General features: G+C 51.4%; 1 protein-coding gene across 1 annotated transcript in view; it reads right to left on the minus strand.

Annotated features, from left to right (window-relative positions):
• The window catches only part of RNF43 (ring finger protein 43), a 56,757-nt gene that overhangs the window by 11,775 nt on the left and 32,721 nt on the right, over positions 1–12,261 (minus strand). The window contains exons 2-3 of the mRNA XM_041484903.1: positions 5,247–5,369; positions 785–859 (exon numbers count right to left, since the gene is read on the minus strand). Of these exons, the coding sequence (XP_041340837.1) occupies positions 785–859; positions 5,247–5,369 (198 nt within the window). The remainder of the gene's footprint in view (positions 1–784; positions 860–5,246; positions 5,370–12,261) is intronic.

The following is a 12,261-nucleotide window of genomic DNA, read 5'->3' on the forward strand; positions in this document are numbered from 1 at the left end:
GGGATGGAGATGTGAATGGAGGTGCAGATGGTCAAGAAGACCATGGAGGCAAGGCTGAAGGCTCTGAGTTGTTGATAGGGTTTGATGCTCTTGGCTTTTGTGTACCAAATGAGAAAGCTGGAAAAGTGGGAGCCAAGGCTCAGGGTAGGGATCAGAGAGTGGGATGTGAGCAACCTCAGCATCACCTCATGGACCTGCATTTCCTGCTGTGTTTCTCTGGCACCAGAAATTAAGACGTAAGTGCATGAAAGAGCCACGAGGGATGGATCCAGCAAGGAGTCAGCCCAGAACTTGGATGAGGTCAGGCACCAGCTCCCCTGTCTGTTCCCTACCTAAAACTGGATGTTTTTCATACCCCTGGATTATCTGGATGGGGAATTGATTCCCTTCCAGAGATGACAACAGTGCTGGGGAAAGGGACCTTTGCAGGTATCCTAACCAAGGTTAAACCTGCACCAACAGCAAAGCAAGTTGGCTTGGAAACCTGAGAAATCACCTTTCCTGGGGTACACTGGGTTGTTTGGACTATGTGGGATGGGGAAATTTATGACTTCCCAAGAGGAAGCATCCAGCTCCTCACAGAAAAATTTGATTGACCAGACAATGTCTTTTAAGAGCATGGATGTGCCATGGAAAGTGTCTGCGTGGGGTAAGAGCCAACACCCAACACCAGCAGCATTCTCCTGGGACTTCCCATTGGTGGCTGGGGGGTCCTGCCCCGAGCACATTTCCGGATAGGACAGGAGCACTGTATTTTAGCTGAGGGTATCACTGGGGTCTGTACCTGATCAGCAGCACTTTCATCATCGGTGATGTCAAAAAGGATCGCACGGGCTCCACGCTCCCCTGCCAGCTTTGCCTGTCCAAAACAACAGAAGCTTCGGTGGACATTTTGTACTGTACCCTGTGTCCATACCTGCCATTGGATCCATGTCTGCCTCCTGGGTTCTTCCCAGGAGAAAGAAGCACCTGTTTGGACTGAGGAAACTATTCCTACCTCGGTTCCTGACTTATGTTGGGCTGCAGTGCCATAGCCCCGCAGCTCACGGGTGGTTTCTTCCTAAAGCTGTGGAGGTGAATTACTTGGTGGCGTTGCAGTCACAGCAACACACAAACCTAACCATTCCCCAGCTGTCCGCGTGCCAGCTGCTCCCTTGTTTCAGAGCTGGATTTACTGGGGAGGGATGTGCAGTCCTGTTAGCCCTGCTGACCTCCACGGACAGCAGAAATTCCCACAGGTCCCCTGTCACCTGGCAGCACCAGGGTTGTCAAAGGGCCTGACTGCCACTCACGCTGGTTCCTCCTGCTCGTTAGGGGGAAGCTCAGGTGGAGCCAGGATTGCAGGTCTGCTCAGGGAGCTGTCCCTTCCCTCTGGGAAGGCCAGTTCCATGGCCTTCCCAGAGGGAAGGGACAGCTCAGAGACCCACCCCGCTGAGCACACATGCCACCCTGCTGAGGTAACCAGCCAGGAGCTCGCGGGTCACCCACCTCCTCCCAGGCAGCCCCTGGAGCCCTCCGGGCAGGCAGAGGCAGCCCCGGGAGATGGAAGGTGAGCTGGGCTGGGCTGGGCTGGGCCGGCCCGCGGTATCTCAGGCGGAGCCCTTTGATCCGCGCGTCCCGAGCAAACAGGAGCAGCACTGCCAAAGCCGGCTGGGGCCGTGGGGCACTGCCTGCTCCCAGCCGCGCTCTCAGGCCCGGGAGGCTGCCAGGCCGAGGGATGTGGCACTCCCGGCATGGCCGAGGGGCACCAGCTCCATCCCTGCTCCCGGGTCACCTCGGCGAGGAGCAGTGGGGGGCCCGGGTCTGGGTACAGGGATGGGAATGGAGCTGCAGCTGGTTGGGAACAGGCAGAGGTGGAGGCTCTGGTCTGCTGATTTAAAACTCATGGGGAAGCTGGAAAAGTGGAATCAAGGCTCGGGACAGGGATCAGAGACTGGGGTCCTGCCTAGGATCAAAGGAACCCCAGTGTTTGTCAGCACTTTCAGGGGAAGAGGACTTTCAGGGAGTGAATTCCATCCAATAGTCAGGCTTTGATGAACAACAAGCAGCTCTACAATTATTTTATCCTGCTAAAGACACTGACTATGGGGCAATGAACAACTGAGACTGGACAAGTGACTTTTCCCAGCATCTTTCTGACTCTTGTTGCAAAGGACACAACTTCTGGTGACCAGAGACAGGGCCCAGGGAACGGCTGGAGCTGTGCAAGGAAGGTTTAGGGTGGAGATCAGGGAAAGGTTCTTCCCCAGAGGGTGCTGGGCACTGCCCAGGCTCCCCAGGGAATGGGCACGGCCCCGAGGCTGCCAGAGCTCCAGGAGCTCCAGGGATGCACAGGGTGGGATTGTTGGGGTGTCTGTGCAGGGACAGGGCCTGGACTGGATGATCCTTGGGGTTCCTTTCCAACTCAAGATATTCTGTATTTCTGTTGAAGCCTTTCACAATTTGCTTGATACACTAATTTTCTCAGTGTTAGCTGTTTTTGCGCTGTATCTCTTCAGCCACAGGGCACAGCCGAGCTCCCTCTTTTAGGACTGAAACAATTCTGGTGCAAATAGGTATTTACAGGATGATTTTGGAGGTCTCAGCAGTCTGATAACCAGGCTTGCAATCACTGGTTCACTCAGAAATAAAAAAAATAAAACCAAAAAAAATTTACAAATTATGATCAGAAAGAACAAAAAATCACTTTGAATTGATTCCAGAGGTCCTTCCCATGCCTTCCTCTCCTCTAATGCTTTTCCTGCTGGTTTCAGCTTTGGAAGCGGAAGCAGTGACAGAATTTAGGAAGCAGGGAAGTGCCTCAGGTGGCTGGTGGAGCTCTCCTCATGCTGGGCTGGCCAGGGCTGTCCGTGTGCAGGGCTTGGCTGGGTGACAGCTGAAGCAGAGGTTGTGATAACACTCTGCAGATGGCTATTTTTATCATCATTGATACAGCCCCGCAATTCCACATGCAAAGCTCTGTCCCAAGACACACTTGCCAAGATAAAAAGGGTTCCAGCTCCACTCAACACCAGCCACATCCCCAGCTACACTCCATCTCCAGAGGAGGAGTATGGTCCTGGGATTTTGAGGAAGTGCTCTCAGCATCCCTGCCCATGGCAGCAGCTTAGGATGCAATGATCTTTTAAGGTCCCTTCCAGTCCCAACCACTATGTGATTCTCTGTACGACGTTAGAGGAAGGGAGCTTGGCAGAGGCTTCAGGAGGTTGGAGAAGCAGACAGGGAGGAATTGCAGGGTGTGGAGGATCCATGATACAAGGCAGGGTCCAGGGATGTCACCAGCTTAAGGAGCATCTGCTCTATTTCATGGCTAAACTACCCCTGTTTATGGGAGAAGAACTGTAAGCCTCCCTTGGTGAGATTTTAGAGCAAGAACACCTGCAGGACTGCAAGTGCTGTCATGTACAGCTGGATATCAAAATCCAGTGCTGGATCTGGCTCTGGTAACAGAGTAGTGGTAACTGATGGCCAGTGATCTCAGGCCACCAGGTGAACTGAGCGTTTGTTTGCTTTGGGGTGTTTAGGAGTCCTGGAGAAGGGATCCAGGTGGATGAGCAGAGTGCAGCAATGCTCCATGACTTGTCCCCCCTGTGCCAACCTTCCTCAGCTAATCCTTCGACTTATAACACACTGGTACTGCCAGTGCTGTGATCAGAGTCTCAAAGATGCAGGACAAAACTAGTGAAACAGAATCTCATAATCCCAGAATGGTTTGGGCTGCATGAGACCTTAAAGCTCATCTCATTCCACCCCCTGTTACAGCCAGGGACACTTTCCACTAGACCAGATTGCTCCAAGCTCCATCCAACATGGCCCAAGTTTTGAAACCTTTTAAAGTTCTGAAATGGAAGATGGGCCTTTGCAGCTTCTTCGTCTTCTTGTTCATGACCCTCCACAGCAGCTGCACTGACCAAACATCCTGGGGCATCCTGGCACCACCGTCATGTCATGGTCACGTCACCTGCCCGGCCCTTTTCCTCGTGTCTGTCACACGCTGCCCAGGTGGGCCCAGGCCATTTTCCAGGAGTGGGGGAACTGACAGCAGGTTGACAACTCCATCACACTGGCTCATGCCAACATCTGGCACCAGCTCCAGAGCAGCAGCATCCCACATTCGGGCTGGGCAACCCAGGAAGGGATAGGTACTGCTGCCTGTCTGCCTGTACAGCCAGGGGGAACCAGCCCTGGGATGGCAAATCCACCATGGCATTACACCCCTTTCCTTACCTTTGATGTCAAATCCTCCATGAAAACACCCTGTTGTGCAGGAGAAAACACTGGGTACAAGTTTTGCCTGCCTTCTTCAGCAGAGTTGCAGGGAACATGGAAAAGGACCCTGTCCCCATCCCCACCAAATAACACCAGCAGGAAGAAGGCAACAGGGTGAAATCACCTGAAGGCAATCCAGGTAAAGCCAAGAAGAGCTGAACAAGGGGGTTTTCATGTTTGTACAACACTTGCACAAGCATGAAAATACCCAACATTTGGTAGAGAGACCATCAAAAGAAAAAGCCAATGTCGTCCTTATCCATGCAACTTAATCAGAATCACAAAGATTTTAAGGCTTAAAACAACCCTTGTTCCTATCTGACTTCCTTATTACCAGAAAATTGGACCACTGACCTCAGCTTTTGGCACAGGAAGTGCTATTTCACTGAGGTGCCTGATCCAAAGACCTCTGAGATCTCCCAGAGCACGAACTGTTAACAAGTCATGACCCACCACTAGTTCAGCTGGTCTGCATTTATCTCACTGCTAAGCACTGAGTCTTCCCATGCCTCATCCAGTGAAGTATTGCAGCATTATTTTTGGAAACAGAGCCACAGAAGATGTTTTCTGTGTCCATGTTTTCCCACAGGGCAGAGAACACAGAGAAACACAAATCACACAGATGAGGAAGCAATGTGAGGCTGTAAAACAGGAGGGGTACAAGGCTACTGGGTAGCAGAGTGTGGGATGTTGGGTAAGGTCTGACCATCCCAGAGCTGCCAGGATAGGGGGAACTACACACCTTTTACAAAGTCAGGCAGTCCAAAAGGCCAAGGGATGGGTGTTTGGGATGGCTGGCACAGCATCTCTCCCAAAGGACCCCTTCTGCCAAGGACCTTGCTCTGTCCTTGTCCTTTCCTCTACTTCCCAACAGCTCTTTCCTACCTTGCTGCCTCCTCCTCCCCTTTTCTTTGCTGCAGCTGCACCACAGGTTTCACTTCCCAGGCTGATGCCATTTCAGGCATTTTTGCACTTACCTTGTTGGCCAGGGACAGGCAGGGGTTGGGATCCCGATCCGGCTGTTCCAGCTTGACAATGGTGATGAATCCCGATTCCGTGTGTTCATCCTCACTGGTGTTGCACAGGGATAGTGGGTGGGACTGCGGGACAAAAGCAAGGGGAAACTCAGATCCTGGGGCTCAGCACTGCAAAGGGGGCTCAAGCCCACCCTGCAAACCCTCTGGACCTGCCCAGAGGTGTAGGACCCCCTGTTGCTGGGTGTCACCATAACACTGTTACATCCCATGGTCCTGCCCAGGCCAGAGACTTTGAATGACACAAAAGAACAGTCATTGCCCAAGCTGGGTGTCATCCCAGCCACTCCAACTACCACCCAGAGCCTGGCTGGACTCTGGAGCTGGAGACCACAAGTTCTATGGCCTCCAGCTGCGCCCCACTGACCCCACCTGGCACTGGGCTTCCCAGGAAGGCGGCTGGCAGACAATCCCCTCAATCCCAGGGTTATACCCATTAGAAAAGTGACAGGAATGCTGCAGGCAGTCATGGGGAGGCTTTTTGCTGCTGTGCAGTGATTCAACTCAGCACCAATCTAACATCCATGAGAACCCAGCACTGCAGAGTTGGGAGGCACCACAAAGCCATGGAGCTGCTTTTGGTAGCACCAAGTCTTGGGCATCAAAACAAGAACAGGTCTAACAAAACCATGAAAGTAAGTTAAAATTATCAAGTCCTAGGATGATAGCACGGAGACCAACTAGTTCTAGTGCCTAGTGCAAATGTCTGTGGCTGTGAATTTGTATCCAACTTCTAATCATGTCTGGAATTGCTTAAAACCAAAGTAAAAGCAAAGGATTTCAGTGACATTTGAAATATTTTAAAGTAAAAGTTTGTATCCTTTTGTCAAAACACTGGTCTAGTGGAAGGTGTCCCTGCCCATAGCAGTCAGGACAACTGGATGATCTTTAAGGTCTCTTCCAATCCAAACCATTATGGGATGCTACAACTTAGACTTCAGACTACAGGACATCAGATAGAGTGTAATTGTACCAAGCCAAGCACCACAAACTCTAGAAATCCAGGTTTTCAGGGAAGCACTGGGATCTGTTATGGCTTGGAGCAGTCAGGGACTGCTCCCTTGGAGCACTGACAGCTGCTGCCTTGACCAACACCAACACGGCATCCAAGTGCCCGTGATCCCGCTGGATTCACCCAGAACATCGCTTTGTGCTCTGCTTGCCTGGCTGGGAGCTCGGGTTAAGATGTGATCATGGCTTTGGGTTAATATGTGCTTGCCACAGCCTCAGAAAAACACCAAACAGGAACTGCAGAGTGCGTCTCAGGATAGCTCCAACAGCTCAGAGGCACCCCACCCGAACCTTCCCCATGCCGCTCCTGGAGCCTGGGGGAGCTGGGAAGGACCTTGGAGCTGTGTCTGATGCTGGCTGTGACACTCACGGGGCAGTGACAGTCCTGTGTGCTGAGCTCAGAGCAGCCTCTCTGTGACCAGGATTGCTGGGTCTGATCCCAGCATTAGGCGAGGGGTCCTGGCACAAGGCGCTCAGAGCAGCTGTGGCTGCCCCTGGACCCCAGGAAGTGCCCAAGGCCAGGCTGGATGGGGCTTGGAGCAGCCTGGGACAGTGGAAGGCATCCCTGCCCATGGCAGGGGGTGGAACAAGATTCCAGCATTAAGGTTTGTTCCAACCCAGGCCACCATGATTAATGATGAACACCAGGAATATGAGCAATGGGCCAAGCTGCCGCACCTCCAAATGTGCATGAGGAGCATATGGAAAATGCTGGCAGCTGCTCTGAAGCAAGACCCAGATGAAAAATCTGGAGAAGACCTGCTGGCACCTGCACCTGAGACCCTTCCCACGTGGGCAGCTGTCCATGCAGCTGAGGCAGAATAATGGACCCTCATTATTCTGTGCTGAGTCCCTCACAGACACTGTTCAGGCTGGAGGCTGAGCCCAGGAGACTTCTCAGCATCCTGCAATGCCCAGGAGCAGCTCAGGGACATTCCTGGGGTGGGGACACAGGCACCATCTGCCACAGCCACACACTCCACTCATCTCTGCTCCAGAGACCTCTTCCTTCTTCTCCTATCAGCTCCTTCTCCTGTTTGTTGTTGTACAGTCAAATCCTCCAACAGCAGCACAGCAGCAAGACATGGCTCTTACTTTCTACATCCTTCAACAGCATTTCCTGGCATTCCCACTGCCCCGTTCCTGGTACTACGAGCGAGGGATCCTGGCTGCACACTGTGCTCACAGGACAAGAGCAGACTTGGAAAATAATCTAAGGATGATGTGGAAAAACAAATATTATGAGACTTCTCAGTGCAGAGGACTCATGCCCCAAGCGTGGCTGCAGCTGCAGAGTCAGGATCCCTTGCTCCCTCCTTGGTCTGTGGCTGCAGATGGGCTCCCAGGCAGGGCATCCCCCTCTCTGCTGGGCTGGGCACCTCTGCAGCACCAGACTGCCACAGCCACCGGGCCACAGCTCCTTACAGACCCTTATCTGATCTAGGAGACAACAAAATCCCATTGTTGGAGAGAAGGGGTATGTTCATACCCAAAATCAGAGAGGTTTCACACATGCTGCCTAAATCCTACCACACTCCTGTTCCAGCACAGCCTGCTCCCAGGGGCTCCCAGTCAGCAGAGCGACCTCAGGGGTTATTATGCTCTTCCAGCTAAGGCTGCCTGGTGGAAGACACATTGCTGTCCTGCCAGATCCTTCTCCCAGGATAATCCTTGCCCGGCTCTGTGCTCCTAGGATCCCAGTGATGGGCTGGGATCAGCTGGCAGGGTTTGGACCCACTCTTGGGTGATTCAGCCCTGTAGCTCTGCCCACTCCCCAGCCCTGGTAAGACACTGTCAGCCCGTGACCCCTGGCTTTGTCACTGCATCTGTCTCTGTCGCCACATCCCTCCTGTCAGGCCTTTGGAGAAGACACAGAGCTCCTCCTCATCCCTGTCTTCTTGACATCACCTTTTTGGTTTCTTGTTTCCTTACCTAATGGCTTCTCTTTATTTTCTACCTTTTCTGTCCATAGTACCACTCCTAAAATACTGAAGTTCACACCAGCATGAATCACAGGTTGCACTGAGCAGCAGAAACATGGGGAAAGGTCCCCGGGAATCAGGCATGGAGAGGTGCACGATTCTCACTTGGGAGCTTCGTGTAGAAAACAGGAGGAAAAAAGGTGACCCTGAGAGATCATCCAGCCCACTTTGCTGCCGGAAGGCAGGATCAGCCAGACCTAAAGCATTCCTCTGAGACACTTGCTCAACCTGTTTTCAAGACCTCCAAAAGGGGAGACTCCTCACTCACTGCAGGACTCCCTTCTCCTCCACATCAGAAAGTGTATTGCAGTGCCTCACTGGAGTCAGTTTTGCTCCAGCCTGAACCTATTAATTCTCACTGAATCAACCATGCCTATGGAAATGAGATTATTTGTGCTTTTTTTTTTTTTTCCTCCCCAGTGAGCCTTTAAACATTTCTGTTCTCCTTTCTGTTCACCAAGGAGTCCTGAGGGACAAGGGCTGAAAAAGGACTTGGAGAAATTCCTCAGTTTTCTCTGTAAGGGAACTCGGAGCACTTCCCACGCTTTCTACATGGGGGAGGAATCAAAATTTGATCTGATCTGAAGTGGCAGGAGAAATGGTACAACCAACCCCTAGGACTGATATGGAAAAGACAGGAAGAGAACAGGACAGGAGAGTGTTCACCAAAGGGCTTGAGAAAAATCCTGGACTGAACTCTTCACTACATTGACCACAATCCCAGAAAAACTGCAGACAGTAAATACCAAAGTGCATTTGAAGGAGTCAAGAGCAATGCAGGGAATAGCAGATTGATAATGCTGACTTTCCTGTCAAAAGAAAAGCCAGGTTAAAAAAAAACAGGTTATGAAAAGAAGGGAAGAACTAACAGAGCTTTGGAAAAGGAAAGGGATGGTTCACAGAGCCACAGGGTTCCTCAAAGCAGACAGTAAGTGTAGGACTAAAGGTAGTTCCATGAATGCCAGACTCTGGTGTCTCCTCTTCTGTTCTTCTGTAAGGTCAAGGGTATGGAAGACAATGGAATATTGTGCAGTACTGCCCAGGGAGAAGGACTTTGGATATGGGCCTGAAGCAACAGAACAAGAGGGAATAGCTTCCCACTGCCAGAGGGCAGGGTTAGATGTGATATTGGAAGGAATTGTTCCCTGGGAGGGTGGGCAGACCCTGGCACAGGGTGCCCAGGGCAGCTGTGGCTGCCCCTGGATCCCTGGCAGTGCCCAAGGCCAGGCTGGAGGGCGCCTGGAACAGCCTGAGATGTCCCTGCCCAAGGCAGGGAGTGGGATGAGATGGTTTTAAGATCCTTTCCAATCCAAACCATTCCACAGTTCTATGATCTTCAGGACTAAAAAAGAGAAGAAAGTGGGGCAGCCCTTAAAATGAACTCACCAGGACAGTCCCAAGGCAAATTGCATTGTCCAAATATTCATAAACCACACGGAAAATGACAGGGATGGTGAAATGACCAAACTCTTAACACATAAAAATCCAAGTTGGTAAATATTAAAACAGTCTAGCAAAGGATCTCATGCTACTGAGTGATGGAGTGATACAAGATATGAAAAAATGCAAATATGAAAAAATATATCCAGGTATTTTACACAGAGATGAGCTCTAGGTGAGCCGTTAATGAACAGGAAAGAGCTTGGAGTAACTGCGGGGAGTTTTATGGAAACCGTTGTTGAATCATCCCAAGCAGTCAAAAAGCAAACAGGCATTACTGTAAAAAACAAATGCAAAATGAAAATCCACTAGATAAAGCTGCAGTGTGTCAACATTTTGACTGTTACAAGGAGTCCCGCTCACTCCATCTCAAACAGAGATTTCTGTACAAGTAAGTGATTAAGTGAACAAGAATTCTTCAGCTTACTACAGGTGGGATATGTTAAAGCTACAGAAACTCACTAAAAATATGAAGAATTCCTGGATCAAAACACCAGGAAGAGCTGTTAAATGCAAAGGCGGGGACTCCAGCCTGGCTGTGGGCACAGCCTGCTGCAGTCAGGGAACTGCAGGGGACTATCCATTGGGATTTGCCTGTTCTCTGCACATTTTGGGGCACACACGGGGTTCTGCACTCACCAGGCAGCACCATGGGCTGCACACTCACCTCCCTGCTAGAAGACTTTTGCCACAAATATTTCATCTAGGAACCAAACTCCAGAATACAGCTGGGATTCGTGGTCAGTGGTGCCAGAGAGCCAGGATAGCATCTGTGCCCAGAACACCAGCAATGCCAGCTGCTGCCTTATCTGTGGACAGTACTGTGACTTCTGGCTGTGTCCCAGCACCCAGTTCTCCTTCCCCTCCTCTCGCCAGTATTCCAGCAGATAGAATCCCATGCAAGACCTTGAGGGAATGCTCACACATGCAGGGTCAGGAGAAGGGTGCAAGGATTTTGTCCAGGACAGCAAGGCCTCCCCTACCACAGCTCATGCCAGGACCATTCTCCATCTCACGCCAGGACCATTCTCCACATGCCACTGGCGCCACAGCCTCGAGTGGATGAAATGCCTTGTGGAAAAGCTCCTTCACAGATGAGCTACAGCCAAAGTAGCAGTGAGGGTATGAAGGAGCCTAGGGCACCTACAATAGCACCTTAGGTGACACAGAGCATCTCGGACATTGTCGTGCCACGTCCATGCATCCATGGGAGACACCCACTGCACACTGCTGGCTTCACCTAGCTGTCATGTCACTGTCACCCAGCATGAGCTTCTGAGGCAGGATATGGATATTCCTGGATTTGTGGATATATCTGGCTCAAGACATCTCTTCCCTGCTGGAATTCTGTCAGTGAGCCTCTGAGCTAAGTAAGGTTTGTATTCCTTTGTAGGCTTCAAAAGGCAAGTGGAAGTCGTCTCCTACCACCCTCTCCATCCTTGCTGCCAACACTAGCTTGGCTGTAAGAATTACTGGGCAAGATCCTCTGCTAGATCTATGAGGAGATGGAAACAGGGCACCTGAGACAGGATTCCTGTGGGAAGGAGCGGGGCAGATATCTCGGCTCTAAAAGCCAGAACTGCACCTGCACAGTACATCTCCCAGAGGTGTCAGAGCATAGACAGTGTTCCAGCTGCTGGCACCAGGGACACCTCCAGGGACCACGCACAGCTGGGATGGAACAGGTCATGTGCACTTCTCAGTCACTGCAGAATGCTCCTGACAGCAACACTGCCCTGTTGGGACCACCCAGTCACCAGATCCTCCTCTCCCAACCTGCCCCAAAGCTCAATCTCATAAGAGGCTGGACCCAGGTGGGGATTGGACTCCTCACAGACGAGTGACAGGACAAGAGGAAACAGCTACAGGTTGTGTCCAGGGAGGTTCAGGTTGGACATTAGTAAGAATTTCTTCATGTCAGGTATTGGAAGGGACCGCCCAGGAAAGCAATGGAGTTCCCATCCCTGGAGGTGTCCAAGGAATTGCATTCAGTGCTCTGGGCTGGGTGACAAGGTGGGGATTAGTCACAGTTTGGGCTTGATGCTCTTCATGGTCTTTTTCAACCTCAGTGATTCTATGACTCCGTGAATAGCACTGTGTGAATGTCTTTATTGCTGTAAGAAAGGCTCTTCCCAGTTTACCTGAACTCTCCAGCTTCACCAGCTGAACAGAAGCCACTCCCGCCCCAAGACCATTCCACTCTACTCACAGAGACAGCAGCAGCAATGACAGGACACTACCACAGGCACAGGAGATGCTGCCAGGAGGCTGAAACACAGCGACAGCAGAACAGGAAAGTGCTGTAGGACACTGCTAGAAGGACATGGGAGGATGAGGAGGGATGGGGCAGGAAGATGAACTGGATTTTAACCATGAAGAAGATGGAAATGGCTGGCTGGAAAAGAACAGCAGAGTATTTCAAGAGGCCCAAGGGAAAATTGCCTCTTCCATGACTCCTGGGCATGAAGCTTAGCCATGAGGATATGGGGCTTTTTAAATTTACCTGCATAAAGTTTCAAGAGCTG

This window comes from Pyrgilauda ruficollis, unplaced genomic scaffold (genome assembly GCF_017590135.1).
Source record: "Pyrgilauda ruficollis isolate IOZ18807 unplaced genomic scaffold, ASM1759013v1 scaffold69, whole genome shotgun sequence".
Taxonomy (NCBI): Eukaryota; Metazoa; Chordata; class Aves; order Passeriformes; family Passeridae; genus Pyrgilauda; species Pyrgilauda ruficollis.